Source organism: Lathyrus oleraceus, chromosome 2 (genome assembly GCF_024323335.1).
Source record: "Lathyrus oleraceus cultivar Zhongwan6 chromosome 2, CAAS_Psat_ZW6_1.0, whole genome shotgun sequence".
In the NCBI taxonomy this organism is placed as follows: domain Eukaryota; kingdom Viridiplantae; phylum Streptophyta; class Magnoliopsida; order Fabales; family Fabaceae; genus Lathyrus; species Lathyrus oleraceus.
Window position 1 is genome coordinate 432,693,344 of NC_066580.1, and position 18,648 is coordinate 432,711,991.

At 37.3% G+C, this 18,648-nt stretch overlaps 1 protein-coding gene across 1 annotated transcript in view; it reads left to right on the forward strand.

The window, feature by feature from the left end:
• The first annotated feature begins 207 nt into the window (after window positions 1-207).
• The window catches only part of LOC127123563 (uncharacterized), a 70,080-nt gene continuing 51,639 nt past the window's right edge, over window positions 208-18,648 (forward strand). The window contains exons 1-5 of the mRNA XM_051053774.1: window positions 208-649; window positions 742-924; window positions 1,013-1,123; window positions 1,198-1,279; window positions 1,369-1,464. Coding sequence (XP_050909731.1) covers window positions 504-649; window positions 742-924; window positions 1,013-1,123; window positions 1,198-1,279; window positions 1,369-1,464 — 618 coding nt within the window. The 5' untranslated portion in view covers window positions 208-503. The remainder of the gene's footprint in view (window positions 650-741; window positions 925-1,012; window positions 1,124-1,197; window positions 1,280-1,368; window positions 1,465-18,648) is intronic.

Below are 18,648 nucleotides of genomic sequence, written 5' to 3' on the forward strand. Positions count from 1 at the left end.
AGGATGCGTTGCTACCGATACCTGACATTGTTTCAGAGACAACATTGCTGCGAGATGCAATAGGATCATTTGTTGCATGGCCCTTGGATCTCATTTACATTGATGATGAGGTATGTTGAATTCAAAAACCACTATGAATCTTTTAGTATTCAAATGTCAATTCTGAACCGTTAAGTTAATTTTTTTTACATGGTAATTTTAGACGCCTACAAAACCCGCATCTAAGGATAAAGGGATTTTGCGGCACAACGAGTCTGTTGCATCACAAAAAGAGGTATATTGAAAGTGTTAATTATATGATCCGAATCAAAAAATGCATGATTTTATAATTTACCTATGTTATATGATTTATAGGTATTTGCTCAAGGGTCACAACAACTGAGCCAGAAAATTGGTAGTCGACAGAAAAACAAAGGGATCTTCCAGTGACTTCTTTGCCAAAAAAAGGTGCTTTTGTGCCTCGATACCAGATATCTCTTGAAACACTTGTTGACTCATCAGATATGGCAACAGCTGGTGCTATTCGCTTACTGGATATGGAGGAAGATATCTTTGGTTATTCATGCACTGAAACAATCGGAAAAGAAGATCTGGAACATATTTTTCGGCATCAAGAATTAGGCGTCGGTGTTATACACACATACATCCGGTAATCCGATCTATATATTATTTAATTACTTGAACAATTTATTTACACATTTCAATAAAAATAGTCTAATGTTTATTATGTTTTTATTGAAGGTTCTTGTATGACAATTTCATGCGCGGGAATGATCAATTGTCAAACAGATTCCGTTTCGTGTCTTCCTCCCTGGTCAACAAAGCATTAATTTGTAGGGAACCGGATTCATGTAGAGAGTACTTAGTCAAGAGATTCATGGCCAGCAGTACAAACAACTTGTATCTTTGGCCGTATAATTCAGGGTTAGATTTTAATTCTAAGTTTATTCTAATCTTTAATTGTTTCTTTTACGTAAAAAATTTCCATATAAACTTTTGTTTTAATTTATAGGTGTCACTGGTTGTTGCTTGCTATTGATCCTTTAAAAGAAGTGGTATATTTTCTGAATTCGATAGATGGTGAATGGACAAATTATCCGGATATGAAGCAATTAGTTGATACGTAAGTGAGACTGTTCTAAATATTCGTGTATATTTATGTGAGATTGTTCTAAATATATGTTTTTATTTTGTTAGATCAATAAAAGTGTTCCGATCTCAAAGACAAGCTCGAGTACCACGTACTAAATCCAGCAACATTACGTGGATAAAAGTGCAGGTACTTTAATTTTCACAATTTTGCTTATAATAGTGATGCTACTTGATAAGAAAAGATAACTATACATTCTTATTTATTTTTCTATGTAGTGTCCTCTACAGCGCAACGGTATCGATTGCGGATACTTTGTAATGAGGTTTATGAGGGAAATCATTAATATGAATCAAATAGAGATTCCAATCACGGTATGGATTTATAACTTAGGATTTGTTTTAATATTTATCGAATATTTCATATTATTTATTACTTTTAACTAAATCATGCATATTATGTTTTGTTATGTAGTACTTTGATGAATACAAGTGTGCTCATTACACGAGACTGCAGTTGGAACAAATCAAGGAGGAATTGTGTCAATATTTTATTGAGAAAAGATTAATTAGTATATAATGGTTTCAAAATAACATGAATACTTTGATGAAGAATGGTTTCTGGTTGGCAAGTGTATAGTTCTTTATATTTTTAACAGATTAGTTATGACTCCAAATAGGCCGTATAACATATTAGTTTTGACTTGTGTATAGTTCTTTATAATTTTAGTGATATCTTTAATTTCATGGATAGATTAATGTGTTCATTCTTGTGTTGGTTTGCTTTAAAAAATTACAAATGCTTGAATTATGACTCCAAATGTGTTCAGTGCCTATCTATCCTTGTGTTGGTTTGCTTGAATTATGACTCCAAATGTGTTCATTCTTGTGTTGGTTTGCTTGTGTTGGTTTAAAAAATTACAAATGCTTGAATTATGACTCCAAATGCTTGAATTAGAGAGGCTTGATTTACAAGTTTATGGGATTATTCCCAAAAAATATTACAGGTTGAAATGGTAGGCTTAAACTGAAGGCAGCGTTTTGTTATTTTACTAGAGGAAAAGACAGCGCTTTTTAGTAAAAAGCGTTGCTAAAGGTTGTCAATAGAGAGCGCTTTTTACTAAAAAGCGCTGCTAAAGGTTGTCAATAGAGAGCGCTTTTTAGTAAAAAGCGCTGCTATAGGTTGTCAATAGAGAGCGCTTTTTACTAAAAAGCGCTGCTATAGGTTGTCAATAGAGAGCGCTTTTTAGTAAAAAGCGCTGCTATAGGTGGTATATAGACAACCTTTAAGAGCGCTTTTTACTCAAAAGCGCTGCTAAAGGTTGTCAATAGAGAGCGCTTTTTAGTAAAAAGCGCTCTTAAAGGTTGTCTATATACCACCTTTAGCAGCGCTTTTTACTAAAAAGCGCTCTCTATTGACAACCTTTAGCAGCGCTTTTTAGTAAACAAAAAGCGCTGCTAAAACCTATAGCAGCGCCACCTACGGCAGCGCTTTTAAGCGCTTTTAAAGGCCAAAAAAAGCGCTCTCATAGGTCTTTTTTGGCGTAGTGGTATTTGGATGAGTTATATTTACCAATGAAAAGTATTTACAAAATATGGTCAAAGTTGGCTTAAAGGTTCAATTCGAAATAAGTGTTATGAAAAGGAAGTTGGAAAATCAAAAGCATAATGCTTAGGTTTCTAATGTTTGAAAACAAGTGTTAAATGTTTGCACAAAAAGTTTTGACTTGGGTTAGAGTGGAGGGAAGAAGAAGAATGGCTAAAGTCCTAATCATACAAGAGATGAAGGATAAGAAACAAGACCACAAATGAAGTTCCTCTCTTGAGATCATATTGATGATCCAATTAGCTCCCATCCTTTGGAATATGCAAGCAAAATAAGTGTAAGCTCAAGCAATCAAATTAATCAAGCAAGCTCTTAGAAGATCCCCAATGGCTCTTGTATCTTTCACTTTGGATGAACATGGCAATGGTTCTTCATTTTGACTCAAAATAGAATTCCCTAGCACAAAAGCACACACATCAAAAAGTTCCATGAAGTAAATCAAGAATGGACAAGAGTGAATTTAGAGATTTGGTCCTTCTAATCCATCTTCAACATTAGGCATTTTTACTCCAATTTGCATAGGGAATATCCTAGAAACTAAGTCCATTTGTCCATTTTTGCATTTGGTCCACAACAATCAAAACAAAAACACAAGCACAATAATATATACACAATTATGTACTCAAGTGAGCAAAAGGCAAATTGCATTAACATAAACATGTGCTCAAGTGAGCAAAGAGCAAAAAGCAAATGAATAATATGTACAAAAATGGTAAATTGCATAAATGTAAAGAGCAGGAATTAAATGTTAATGGTTAATGGTTAGTGTTAGAGTTAGTGTGCCATAAGGCAATTTAGTGCTATGTTAAGCAATCATAATTGGACTTATGTAGAAGTCGCAACTATCTGAGGCCGGTCAATAATAATGTAGGCAACAACACAAGTTATAGATTTTGATTAGTGAATCAAACTCCTACAACTTGCCATGCCAAAAAGAAGATGAGAAATGATCTTGTATTGATTTAGGTTCCTTGCTTGATTAGGAAGCAACCTATCCTTAATGCAAAGTCATTCACTTGATCCATGATCAAGTTGAATTACATTTGAATCAAGGAAGGTTAAACCTCCATGTATCAAGGCCAACCACCAATCTTCAACTCATTGATCAAAAAGAAAAAAAGGAGAAGAAGAAGAAGAAGAATGAAAATTAAAGTACATTAATGGAAATGGAATAAGATAATCAACAAGCATTGACCAAAGATAGAGAAGATCAACGTCAAACAATAGAAAACAGAAGCAAAATGAAGATTATAAGTCAAGAAACAAATAAAATATTTTTGGTATTTTTCAATATTAAAATAAAACTTGAATTAAAATAATAAAGAAAGGTCAACTTCAAACTCACTTCAAATCAACTTTGAAAAGTCCAAGTGAATTATCCCAAGTTCAACAAGGTCAAACAAAGTTTGACAATTTTTTTTAGCATTTTTAGAAGTCAGAAACTATTTTAAATCAATTAAAAATGCATAAAAATAACTTAATTGAATTAAAATCTCAAATAAATCTCAAATCAATTAATAAATTGATGAGAATATTTTTCATAGATCTATCATCATTCAAAGAGGTTGGAAAAATATTTTTGTATTTTTTGGATATCAAAAACTATTTAAAATGAATTAAAAATAAGCAGAAAAGAGAAAATTCCTAAAAAAATATCAAATGATAAAATAAAAAAAAATTAAAAATCATTTTTAGAAACTAGAAATTAAAAGGAGAAAAATGCAATTGGTCTCATATTTTTTGGACCAATAATGAAGGAGATATGAATTTTTAAAAAGAAATAGAATTAAAAGAAATAAAAGAAATTAAAATCAGAAATTAGAAAATATGGAAAAACGTGGAGCGTTTGATCTGAGCTCATTAATTGAGCTGGCAAATCATGAGGCTCACACACGCGCGCCTACCATGTTCCTTGGTCAACTAAAGCGCACATGGCCATTAAAATAGTCATAACAATGAATGAATGGGATATGATCTGGAAAATGAGATGGACGACTTAGATCCAATCTGGAGACCAGACGGTGACCAGCGCCACCGTCTTCTCCGGCCAACTTCCGGCCAAGCTTCAAGTTGCAGAGAAACAAATGTTCATGAAAAGCCACGATCCAGATACCAATCGAAAGCTGGGGTGATGTACATCACCCCTGTACCAACCAAATCCACTCTAGGTTTCTACATTAAGAGAAATCAGAGATGGAAAATCTGTGGTGTTCAAGTGAACTTAATGGATTTTGAAAATTAAAAGCTCAAGAATGTTGCCTCTATGCAGAGGACTTTAGATCACACAACAACAGCAAGAAATAACCAGTATATGAGTAGATTCAAAGGAAATAAATGTGAGTTAAACCTCTGATTTGCAGAGCTTGGAGTCACAATTCCTTGCTATGGATGCTTGCAGTTCACTCTATGGATCAAGGTGATGAGGTTTAGGAACTTTAAGATCTGAAAATCAATTGAGGAAATCAAAATTCAGATCTGAAAATTGAGAGAAAAATGAGAGAGTTCCTTTGGTGTGAGGGTGAGGATTCAATTGCACAGCATTTAGGGCGCCTTCAGGTTAGTGAAATGAAGAGAAATAGCATTGTATTTATAGGCAAGGCAAGCTAAAATGCATGATCATTCCATTGCAGGAATGGAAAGGGCCTCCATGCATGGGCCTGTACAGGCGCATGGAGGGCCCAATTCCACTTGGATTTGGCAGCTGAACAATGATAAAAGCAATTTGGACGTGCAGATTGTGTATTAATGGATCATGCAATGCAAATTTAAATGATTTTCAAAAATGTGCCATTATGTTCAAGTCTTCGAAAATGCCATGTCCAAAATAGAAACACCACCTCATGAGTAATGGTTGGAAAGCTTTTTGCATGAGGATCAAATGTTATGTTGATCAAAACTCCGTTTGAGCCTTGGAAATTGATGAAAAGTGGTCATGAAGTGTAGGGTGCAAAACATGTACATGTGAGATTTTGAAAATTGGCCAAAATTCAAGCCCTTTTGTTCTAATGATGCAAGCTCCAAATGACAAAATATTCAATAAAAAAGTTGTAGATATTTTCACGGCAATCAATTTGGACTTAAAGTTTGCATCATTTGGATTTTTGATGAAGAAGTTATGGGCACTTGAAGTTGGACCTTTTCACATTTCAATGCTTTTGGTCCAAAGTGACCTATAATGTTTTGCATTATCACATGTAATTCTTTTGAGATTTTGAAAATTTTCTCAACATAACATTTGAATTAGACATCTTAAGCTTTCCAATTCATTTGATCTCACCTCAAAATCATGAAAAATGAAGGAGTTATGTCCTTGGGAAGTTGACCCAAAATTAGGGTTTCAGTCAAAATGACCTATAATGTTTTGAAATGGATTATGACCTTCCAAGTTTCAAATAAATTTTTGATGAGCATGAAAGTTGTTCATATAGTCCTTAAGAACATTTTTTATCTTGGGGTCATCTCCATTTGACAAACACATAAAAAGTTAGGTCTCAGTGTATTTCAAAATCGTCAGATGAATTGACTGATCAACTTCTCAAGTCCAAACCTCATATCTTGATGAAGTGATGATTGAGGACACTCAATTAAGTTCAAATATGCATGAAATGATGAATTAAAGGACTTCCCTTGATTGCATTTGATCATGGGTTGAGGTTGCTTCATGAGCAAGGCACAGTTGATGAATAGATGAATTAGGGTTTCCTTGGGAAACAAGCCTCAAACCCTTTGATTTGCTTTGATCAAAATGATGAATTGAGATACTTGGGAGGCATATTTGGTGGATGAGAGCTTTGGGAACCATTGCCATGCTTTCCTTTATCTTCAATTGGCCCTATCAATGCACATAGGATCTCCTAGAAGCTTTGGACCTTGTGACTGCTCAAACTACAAACAAAAGATGTTAGTGACATATTTTTGTGCTTTTGGTTAGTAAACAACATAAGAAAAGAAATAATATACTATTCAAGCATGCTTGATGATTTCAAACCAACTCACAAGAGATCTCACCCAAAGGTAAAGGAGCCAAGATGCTATGATCCTTGAGGCAAGATGCAAATGCAATGTTATGATGCCATGAGGGATCTTAGGGTCAAAATTAGGGTCTTACAGATGCCCCTATTTAAGGTCATTCTAGCCCGAGATATGAAGGTTAAAATCTTCTTCTCGACGAGGTAGAATGGGCTTAAATAATAACAAAGAGACGAATTTTGGTCCCTAAGAGACCTCATGATGCAAATGTATGTATGCAAAAGGTGATACTCTGTGGAGATATGTGTCCACAAAGAGAAACGAAATCAGGAGAAACTAACAACCCATATGAGTAATACGCTCAATGGGACAGAGACTCTGGGGATTCTTATGGGGATAAGAAAGGGGATAAAATGCGTGAGCAGGTCACGACTTAAGACTTACTGAGAGACACAAGAGGGATTCCATGAAAATAAATCAAATGGAAAGACTCGAGCTGACTCAAATATGCATGTATTGGGGAATATGCCAATACAGCAAAATTATCCACGAAGGATACTTCGGACGAAAATCCGGACTCAGATGGGAAAAATCCACTAAGGGAAATTACCGGGAAATGTCCAAACAGGACTCATCTGAGGAAACAACAGGATGAGGTATTACCGGTGTAGCGGTGTATTCGTCGCTATATGATTTATTGATTAAACCATAAGCAAAGCATACAAAGAAATCGAGTCGCCACCGCACTTTTATTTATCCAAAGGATTGGCTAAAAAGCGAACAAAAGCCTAAGAAGTTTTACACGTAGAAAACCAATGAAAAGATCAGAGAATCTGGGTAAGGGGTAAATTACGCAATGGGAAGGTGTTAGGCACCCAAAACGTCCTAGGTACTCCTAGGGAGCCCTTTTCACACTTGTTGAATGAAAATGTTTATTTGTTCATGACATATTGTGCAAACATGAATGGGATGATGAGAAAAGAATATACAATTTTTATTGTTTTTGTGTTTGAACGGATGAACCCGTTGCCTACGTACCTTTCCATGAAAAGGTAATGATCAAAACGCCGTAGTTCGGCTAAAAGATTTCCAAAAATATGAGTGAGTTCATTTTAAAACAAGAGCCCTAAGGCTTTTCATTACCAATGGGAGAAAACTCAACCTGAATCAACAATCCACCATGCGAGGACGGCTTCAACATACTAGTGAGGGGTTAACCCTATAATAAGTATGGAAGACTTACAATCAACTCACTAAGGATAAGGTAAGATTTACATCAACCACTATGGTAATTGAAACCTATGGCTAATGTATGAAAACATATCAACAATGGACAAAGCCACAAAACAATTGAATGGGTGAAGTTAATTGATTATGAGTATTTACAAAATATGATTAGTATTCAATTCAGAGAGAAGTGTTATGAAATGGAGTTTGAAAAGTCAAGGACTTAAGGTCCAGGTTTCTAATTTGAAAAGGGATGAGAATGTTTGCACAACATGTATTTACAAGTTTTAAAATCAACAAGTGAAAAGGGAGTTTTGAATCAAAAGGGTGGATGAGGGAGTGTAAAACTTCCCAGAAGTTCACCTCTTGAAATCATATAGAAGATGATTCAAGTGTGTCCTTTGGAATAAGGCAACAAAGCAAGCGAGCAAATAAAAGCAAGGTGATACCGGATGCCATCAATGGACTTATACCTGAAGGTGAGAAAAAACAAGAAAGGGGGGTTTGAATTGTTTTGGAAAATAAGCGCTTTTTCAAAATAAAGACCACACAAGGAATTTATACTGGTTCGCTTATAACACAAAGCTACTCCAGTCCACCCGGCCAAGGTGATTTCGCCTTCAACAAGGACTTAATCCACTAATCTTGAAAGATTGTTTACAACCAACGTCTAAGAGAAGGATCTCTTAGTCCTCTCAAGTATACAGACTGCGCATAGTCACTTGAGGAAATAAAACAATAGATAAAAGACTATGTAATCTAGAGTGCTTCTAAGATAAGCAAATATTACAACAGTAAGAACAAGAGTGTTTCACGTTCTAAGCAAAAGCTTTGTGAAATATTGAGAGAGAGAGAGAGAATGTTTCAGTGTATACTACTTCTCCAAAAATCTCAATGTTGATTGCTATCCTTTATATAGGAGTGAAAAAGCCGTTGAAATTGATAGCAGATAATTTGTCTTGAATAAGAATTAATGCCATAACTTATGTTGTTTCTTGCCAAAACAACTTTTTCTCCTCGAAAAACTTCTTTCCAAAAATGGTTCCTTTCCATTTGAATTTGAAGTTTAACGTTACTCTTTCTGTATTAGGAAATCCATTTCCACATTGAATTTGAAGTTAACGTTACTCTTTCTGTATTAGGAGATCCATTACCATAGTCGCGTGACTCTGGGAATCTTGGAATCTTCCTGTGTTGATTCGGAGCTTCTGATGATGTCTTCAGATGACGCTGAGAGCTTCTTGGAATGATATACCGTTGTTCAGAGTCAGAACTTCTAGAGTGTACTTCTTCTTCAGATGCTTCTGATATTTTGCTGTTTTGCTCAGAGTTAGAACTTCTTGAGCGTGTTTCTACTTCAGATGCTTCTGATCTTCTGATAATTTGCATCTGATATGATTCTGTATCTGATGACATCATCAGATCTCTTCCTTCTTTCCTTAGAACCCTGCACACTTAGAAACTTTTCGTTAGGGTGCCATTTTTGGTTTCATCCTTTGTTATCATCAAAATCATGGAATCTGTTGTAGAACAATTTTTGTTCTTACAATCTCCCCCTTTTTGATGATGACAAAACAAACTTAAATAGCAGATGAAACATAACAAATATCAGATCAGATAGAAGAGGGCTCCCCCTGAGATAGGTTAGGGAGTTCAGAAGTTCTTACCAGAGCTTCCAAGCAATGAAGTTTCTCTTATACCTTCTGCAATTTCTTAAGTCCAGTGTTAGATGAATTTATTTTTAAGAAATAATATGTTGCAGAGGCTTAAGGTATTAGGCAATATATTTCATCAGAGCTATATTCGATTTCTCCCCCTTTTTGTCAGAATCAAAAAGACTTAACAAATTAATCAAAAAGATGTTATATTCAGATAAAAGAGCAACAAAGATAATGGCAAGAAGGCAAACAAGCAAACATCAGAACAAGGAAAACAAGGCAACAAACAAACAAAATCCTAAGTGCCTAAGGGTTGGGAGGCAGAGGCATCCTCTGAAGCAGTTGAGCCAGCATGTTCTGAATGTTGTCGTTGACGGTATCCTGTTTGTCCATTCTGGCTCTGAGTTCCTTCTGGTCTTTCTTAAGTTCTTCAAGTGTCTGGAGAACCATAGGGACAACAGTGGAGGACTCCTCTTGAGTCAGAGCACTCTGTGCTTCAGCAGCGGCCTTCGCTTCAGCTTCAGCAGCAGCTTGTGCTTCAGCTTCAGCAGCAGCAACAGCACCAGCCAGAGCTTTGGCTTCAGCTTCCTTTGCCCTTTGGATTTCTGCTAGTCGAGCTCTTTCTTCTTCTTGTCTTCTTGCTTCTTCTTCAGCTTCTTTGGCAAGTTTTTCCTGTAGTCTTGCCTCAGCATCTCTGATGAAGTCGTTTCTGACTTGCTCAGAGATGTGCTTCAGTTTGAAAGCTTCAGAAGTCATCCAGCCAATGACTCTGTTCCAGTGTGTCCTTACAGAGTCAGGATCATCACTGATGCCAGAGTTAATGGTCAGAGACTTGACCTTCTGTACTGAAGCCCCTGCGAACAACATTATGGCTTCCTCAAGGGTAGGCATGGAATGTTCAGGTTCAGGTTCAGATGTTTGGGGTGGAGAGTTTGGAGGGTTTAAGTTTAATGTTAGAGGTTCAGGTTCAGCGGAAGTGTTTTGGGGAGTGATGTCAGAGGGTTGATCTTCAGAAGGGTTGTTGGTTGTTTGTTCTGGGGGTGGTGAAGTGACTTCAGGTTCAGGTGGAGGTTGTTGTGGTTGTTGTGAGTTTTGATTTAGAGAATGAAGGTGAGCTAAAGTGGGAGAAGCGGGGTCAGAAGGTTCTGGGTCAGAGGAGAGGATAAGATAGGGAGGTGATTCTGGAGCTGAAGATGAAGAGGTGGTTTGATTGAGTTCTTCAGCTTCAGAGCGTGGTAAAGAGGTATGGGCAAGATTGAATTTTGGTAAAGGTTGTGAGGTTCTGGTTGTAGAAGGTGGGGTTTCAAAGGTGGTGTATATAGGTGCTGGGAGAGGATTAGAGGAAGCCACAGGAGGTTCAGAGGGAATAGAGGGAGCAGACTTACCAGTAGTTACTTGCAGAGGTGCTGGAGATCTTGTTTCAGAAGTTTCTCCTAGCCTTGCTTTCTTTGCCTTTGAAGACTTCTTTTCAGAGGGACCTCTTTTGTACTTGACGAAGTCTTCTTCTGAATCTAGACAATCGTCCAGTCTGAAGTCAGAGATGTCAACTCCTTCATCCTTCAGACGCTGCAAGTAGTGAAGGATTGCTTCTCTGGGTTCATTCTTGTAGAACCTTGCAAGACCATGTGGCAGCTTCCTCTGATCTTTCAAGGCGTCCCAGGAGGTGTCCAGCGTGGGTTTGACTTGAATCTTCTTCAGAATTCCCATGCTCTTCAGATTTCTGGAGTTAAGAGGCTTTCCAGTATCTACCGCCAGATCTTCCATAAGTTTGTTCTTCTCCAGATGATCTACAAGCCCATTTTCGATCAGAACATCAGACAGAAGTCTTCCCAGAGGGATGTAGGTTCTGGGTTTCATGTTGTTTCTGGTCTCCCGTACAGAGTCTCTGAGATACTTGAAGAGTAGTGCTGGGAGGCAGAGCTTCAAACCCTTGTGAATGCAATACAGAATGCACTTCTGATCTGTATTGATGTAGTCAGAGAAGTTTGATGCTGGGCGGTGATGAATGGTTCCCAGAATGATCTTGAGCCATACTCTGAGGTTCTGATGAAGTTCTTTGTTCTTTGATGGATTGCCTTCAGTGTTAGGTTTGAAGATGGTGGGATTGATTACTTGAGCAATGTACCTTGATCTAGGGTTGATGTCGTAGATCCTTCTTCCTCCAGTTTTCTCCATGTTCAGTAGAGAAGCAATTGATTTTTCAGTAATCACTATATTGACCCCCAACACGTAGGAGACGATGAAATGATCATCAGCGTCAACAAATCTCCAGAATTCTTTGATGAGGTATGGGTAAACAGGGCCATAAAGCCGTTGAAAGTAGTTTTCCCAACCTTGTTGACGAAGTTCTTCAGTAAGATCTACTCCATTCCTTTTCATGTTCTGGAAGTCTACTAGTGATTCACATAAAACTTCCAGTCCCTCAAAGGGAGTTGCCAGGTTGATATGAGGCTCACGATCAAGAACATGGGGTTCCTTGTATACTGGAGTAATGGATACGCCTGTAACAGTTGGAGTGGAAGTGTTTGTGCTTTGAGCTGTGGTGCTTGATTCCATTTGCTGAGAAAAGTTGAAAACTTGTTGTTGTTGAGCATCCATTGTTGATGAAGATGAGTTGAAGATGAACTGCTTGCAGAAATGCTTCAGAGAATAGGTTTGAGAGTGAGTGAGAGTGAAAAGTGTGTGAAGTGTGAGAGGAGTGTTTAAATACCCTAAACAAAAAACACATGCAAAACGACACACAAAACAGCGTTAGCACAAAAACCAAGTTAGCACGCTTGGGGGAAAATGATTATTGCTCATTAATGAATGTCTAATTCCAACAGTATGCACACTGCTCGAAGAGATCTCAAACGTCTGGCCTTTGAATTTCTTCTGGACAGCTGTCTAGAAGTTCCAAGGTTAGACGCTAAGTGCTCCACGTGGTTTGATGTATCTGATCTTCAGGAATACCAAAGGATTGGTTCCTGGAGATTTCTAACTCAGATATCTTCTTAACTTGGTAGAAGTATCAGAGTCAGAGATAGAAGCTAATTTGTTTATGTCAGAGTCTCATTTTACATCTTCAGAGGCACAATTTATTCAGGGCAATTTTGAATGTTCAGATTTTCTAAGATAAAAAGAAATCTATCTTCAGCCAAAGGCTTAGTAAATATATCTGCCCATTGATGATCTGTATCAATGAACTTCAATGTTACTATCCCTTTCTGAACATAGTCTCTGATAAAATGATGTTTTATTTCAATGTGCTTAGCTCTGGAGTGTAAAATGGGATTCTTACTTAGACAAATAGCAGCAGTATTATCACAGAAGATAGGAATGTTACTCTCGAAGATTTGCAGATCTTCTAACTGATTCTTCATCCAGAGCATCTGAGTTGTGCACAGTGATACTGAGATGTATTCTGCTTCTGCAGTAGATAGAGCGATAGTTGACTGTCTCTTGCTGGCCCAGGATATCAGATTGTTTCCCAGAAGCTGGCAATTTCCAGATGTGCTTTTTCGTTCTAGTCTATCTCCTGCATAATCTGCATCACAGTAACCCGAAAGTCTATACTCTGATGTTTTCTCATACATCAGGCCCAGGTTAGGAGTTCCTTTCAGATATTTGAGAATTCTCTTAACTGCTGTTAAGTGAGTTTCTCTAGGATCTGATTGGAATCTGACACAGAGACAGACACTAAAGAGAATATCAGGTCGAGTAGCAGTTAGATAGAGAAGAGAGCCTATCATACCTCGATAGAGCTTCTGACAAACCTTTTTGCTTACTTCTTCCTTTTCAAGAATGCATGTTGGATGCATGGGAGTTTTTGCAGAGTTGCAGTCAGCCATGTCAAATTTCTTCAGAACATCTTTAATGTATTTGCTTTGATGAACGTATGTAACTTCTGAAGTTTGATTAATTTGAATTCCCAGAAAGAACTTTAGTTCTTGCATTAAGCTCATTTCAAATTCTGCCTGCATTAACTCAGAGAATTCTTGACAAACAGAGGCGTTAGCTGAACCAAAAATGATATCATCCACGTATATCTGGCATATCATGAGATCATTGTTAAGGTTCTTACAGAAGAGTGTGGAGTCAACTTTCCCTCTGATAAAATTGTGTTCCAGAAGAAAATTACTTAACCGTTCATACCAAGCTCTGGGAGCTTGTTTAAGTCCATATAAAGATTTTTTAAGTTTAAAGACATGTTTTGGAAATTTTGGATTTTCAAAACCTGGAGGTTGGTTGACATACACTTCTTCTGATATATAACCATTAAGGAATGCGCTCTTGACATCCATTTGATATAATTTGATAGAGTGGTTAATAGAAAAAGATACAAGAAGACGAATAGATTCTAACCTTGCGACTGGAGCAAAGGTTTCATTATAGTCAATACCTTCTTGTTGACTGTAACCTTGAGCTACCAGTCGAGCTTTGTTTCTGACGACTTCTCCTTTCTCATTCAGCTTGTTTCTGAATACCCATCTGGTTCCAATAACGTGAGTGCCTCTGGGCTTTGGAACAAGATCCCAGATATCATTCTTTGTGAATTGATCTAATTCTTCTTGCATGGCTGACACCCAGTCGTTATCTTGAAGTGCTTCATCACAGGACGTAGGCTCGATCAGAGACACTAGTCCCAGAGGAGTATCTTCAGAGGTCCTGAAGGTAGATCTGGTTCTGACAGGTTCGTCCTTGTTGCCTAGAATCAATTCTTCAGATACGTTGATACGACTTTTAGCTTTCTTTGGGATTTCTGGGAATTTAATTTCCTCAGAGTTCTGAGTGACAGTTGCTTCTGGAGCTTTATCAGATCCTACAAGAGTGATTTCTAAATCTGCAAAATTTTCAACTAGCTTTGACTTTTCAGGGTCAAGCTTATCGTCAAATCTGACATGAATTGATTCTTCCACAATTTTGGTTTCTGTGTTGTATACTCTGTAGCCTTTAGAGCGTTCTGAGTATCCTAACATAATACCTTTCTGTGCTTTGGAATCAAACTTGTTCAGATGTTCTTTAGTGTTTAAGATAAAGCAAGAACATCCAAAAGGATGAAAATATGAAATGTTTGGTTTCCTTCCTTTACACAGTTCATAGGGAGTCTTATCCAGAATAGGTCTTATTGAGATTCTATTCTGAATGTAACACGCTGTATTTACAGCTTCTGCCCAAAAGTGTTTTGCCACATTAGTTTCATTGATCATAGTTCTGACCATCTCTTGGAGTGTCCTATTCTTCCTCTCTACAACTCCATTTTGTTGTGGAGTTCTAGGGCAGGAGAAATCATGGGATATTCCATTAGAGTCAAATAATTCCTCAAAGGATTTATTTTCAAATTCCCCACCATGATCACTTCTGACTCTGATAATCTTAGAGTCAAATTCTTTTTGCACTTTGGAGCAGAAACTAGTGAATACAGAGTGAGACTCACTCTTGTGCTTTAGGAATTTCACCCATGTCCAGCGACTGTAATCATCAACAATGACTAGTCCATACTTCTTTCCATTGACTGATGCTGTTTTCACAGGACCAAACAAGTCAATGTGGAGAAGTTCCAGAGGCTTAGAGGTAGAAACAACATTTTTCTTTTTGAAAGATGTTTTTGAAAATTTTCCTTTCTGACATGCCTCACATAGAGCATCTGAAGAGAACTTCAGTTTAGGTAGGCCTCTGACTAACTCGAGTTTATTTAGCTGAGAAAGTTTCCTCATGCTAATGTGGCCCAAGCGTCTATGCCACACCCATTGCTCTTTGTGAACAGACATCAGACATTTAACATTTTGTTCTTTTAAATCAGAAAGATTGATTTTATAAATGTTGTTTTTCCTCTTGCCTGTGAATAGGACTGAACCATTGTTTTGATTTATGGCTTTACATGTTTTTTGATTAAAGATCATGTCATAACCGTTATCACTTAATTGACTTATGGATAACAAGTTATGCATTAATCCTTCTACGTAAAGAACATCAGATATAGAGGGAAGATTACCGTTACCAATAGTTCCGGAGCCTCTGATCCTTCCTTTCTGATCTCCTCCGAAGCCTACGAATCCAGCGTCTTTAAGTTCCAGGCTTTGGAACATAGACTTTCTTCCCGTCATGTGTCGCGAGCATCCAGAGTCCAGGTACCATGACTGGTGTCTGAACTTTGCTGCATAGGATATCTGCAACATAAACAATCTTATCTTTTGGTACCCAGAATCTCTTGGGTCCTCTTTGATTAGTTTTCCCAAAGTTTCTTATAACTTTGGGTTTTCTAGCATTTTCAAATTTTTGTTCTTGTGTGTGCGTATAGTGATATGAAAACGGAGATTTAAGTTGGTCACCAGTAGAAGTTTTATCTTCCTTAGGATCATACCCAATTCCCTTTTTATTGTTCTGACTGACTCCATAAATCATGGATGCCATGACACTCCTTCCTATCCCATTTTTCAGAAATTCTTGAAAGGCTTCTTTGTATTTATAAATTATTGTATTTGAAGTTTGTGGAGTTTGAGATAACACTTCTTCCAGTTCTAAACGTTTTTTATTCGCTGCATCTCTTTGTAATGTTAAGGATCTGATTTCATCCTCTCGTTTTAGAATTGTCATCTCAAGTTTGCCACATTCTTCAAATTTTGCTTCAAGACAGCCTTTTATACTTTTAAACTTTTGTTTTAATTTCTGATATGAGCTAAGAGTTTCTGACAAGCATGATTCTAGATCAGATCGAGAGAGTTCAGAAAATACCTCTTCAGATTCTTCATCTGAGCTGCTCCTGGATGTGGTAGCCATAAATGCCACATTGGCCTGTTCATCAGAGTCAGATTCTGATGAGCCAGATTCACTATCATCCCAGGTAGCCATTAGTCCTTTCTTTGTCCTGAAGGTATTTTTCTTGGAACTTTCTTTTCTGGGATTGTCTTTATTTAGCTTGGGGCATTCATTCCTGTAGTGACCTGTTTCTTTACATTCATAACAAGTAATGTCTTTGTTAGTTTTACCTTTTGAGGTTGATTCTGATCGATCCCCTCTGGGTCTTGGTCTTCTGAAGTTGTTGTTCCTCTTTTTCCAGAGTTGTTTAACTCTTCTGGTCAGGAGGGACAATTCTTCTTCATCATCAGAATCTTCTGGTTCAGAGTCATCAGCATCTTCAGTTTCTGCCTGGAAAGCTTTGGTTCTGTCAGATTTGCGTCTTTCAGATTTGGACTTTAATGCTACAGACTTGTTCTTTTTCTGAGGCTCATCTTCCTCTAGTTCTATCTCATGGCTTCTGAGGGAACTGACAAGCTCTTCAAGACTGATATTGTTCAGATCTTTTGACAGCTTCAGGGCAGTGACCATGGGTCTCCACTTCTTTGGCAAACTTCCGACTATCTTTTTGACGTGGTCTGCAGTTGTGTATCCTTTGTCTAGAACCTTGAGACCTGCAATAAGAGTTTGGAATCTAGAGAACATTACTTCTATGGCTTCGTCATCTTCCATTTTGAAAGCTTCATATTTCTGGATAAGCGCTAGAGCCTTTGTCTCTTTGACTTGGGAGTTTCCTTCATGAGTCATCTTCAGAGAGTCAAGTATGTCTTTGGCTGTTTCTCTGTTGGTGATCTTTTCATACTCGTTGTAAGATATAGCATTGAGAAGTATGGTTCTGGCCTTGTGGTGATTTTTGAAAACACGCTTCTGATCTTCTGACATCTTACTTCTGGGAACTTCAACTCCATTTTCTGAGACTGGAGGTGTGTATCCATCTGTGACAATGTCCCAGAGGTCAGCATCATAACCCAGAAAGAAACTTTCAATTCTATCTTTCCAGTAGTCGAATTTCTCTCCATCAAAAACAGGAGGCTTAGCATTGTAACTGTCTCTTTCATTTGTGTGGGCCATAGTTTTTCTCGTTCTGGATCTCTCTACACTGTTAAGTGTTTGATTAGAAAATCAATAACAGAGCCGAAGCTCTGATACCAATTGAAGGTGAGAAAAAACAAGAAAGGGGGGTTTGAATTGTTTTGGAAAATAAGCGCTTTTTCAAAATAAAGACCACACAAGGAATTTATACTGGTTCGCTTATAACACAAAGCTACTCCAGTCCACCCGGCCAAGGTGATTTCGCCTTCAACAAGGACTTAATCCACTAATCTTGAAAGATTGTTTACAACCAACGTCTAAGAGAAGGATCTCTTAGTCCTCTCAAGTATACAGACTGCGCAGAGTCACTTGAGGAAATAAAACAATGGATAAAAGACTATGTAATCTAGAGTGCTTCTAAGATAAGCAAATATTACAACAGTAAGAACAAGAGTGTTTCACGTTCTAAGCAAAAGCTTTGTGAAATATTGAGAGAGAGAGAATGTTTCAGTGTATACTACTTCTCCAAAAATCTCAATGTTGATTGCTATCCTTTATATAGGAGTGAAAGAGCCGTTGAAATTGATAGCAGATAATTTGTCTTGAATAAGAATTAATGCCATAACTTATGTTGTTTCTTGCCAAAACAACTTTTTCTCCTCGAAAAACTTCTTTCCAAAAATGGTTCCTTTCCATTTGAATTTGAAGTTTAACGTTACTCTTTCTGTATTAGGAAATCCATTTCCACATTGAATTTGAAGTTAACGTTACTCTTTCTATATTAGGAGATCCATTACCATAGTCGCGTGACTCTGGGAATCTTGGAATCTTCCTGTGTTGATTCGGAGCTTCTGATGATGTCTTCAGATGACGCTGAGAGCTTTTTGGAATGATATACCGTTGTTCAAAGTCAGAACTTCTAGAGTGTACTTCTTCTTCAGATGCTTCTGATATTTTGCTGTTTTGCTCAGAGTTAGAACTTCTTGAGCGTGTTTCTACTTCAGATGCTTCTGATCTTCTGATAATTTGCATCTGATATGATTCTGTATCTGATGACGTCATCAGATCTCTTCCTTCTTTCCTTAGAACCCTGCACACTTAGAAACTTTTCGTTAGGGTGCCATTTTTGGTTTCATCCTTTGTTATCATCAAAATCATGGAATCTGTTGTAGAACAATTTTTGTTCTTACAATACCAATCTCACAAACAAAAGCGGATACCGGATACCAATCAATGGATTTACACCAATCTCCTAAAACAAAACAATGATACCGGATGCCAATAAATGGA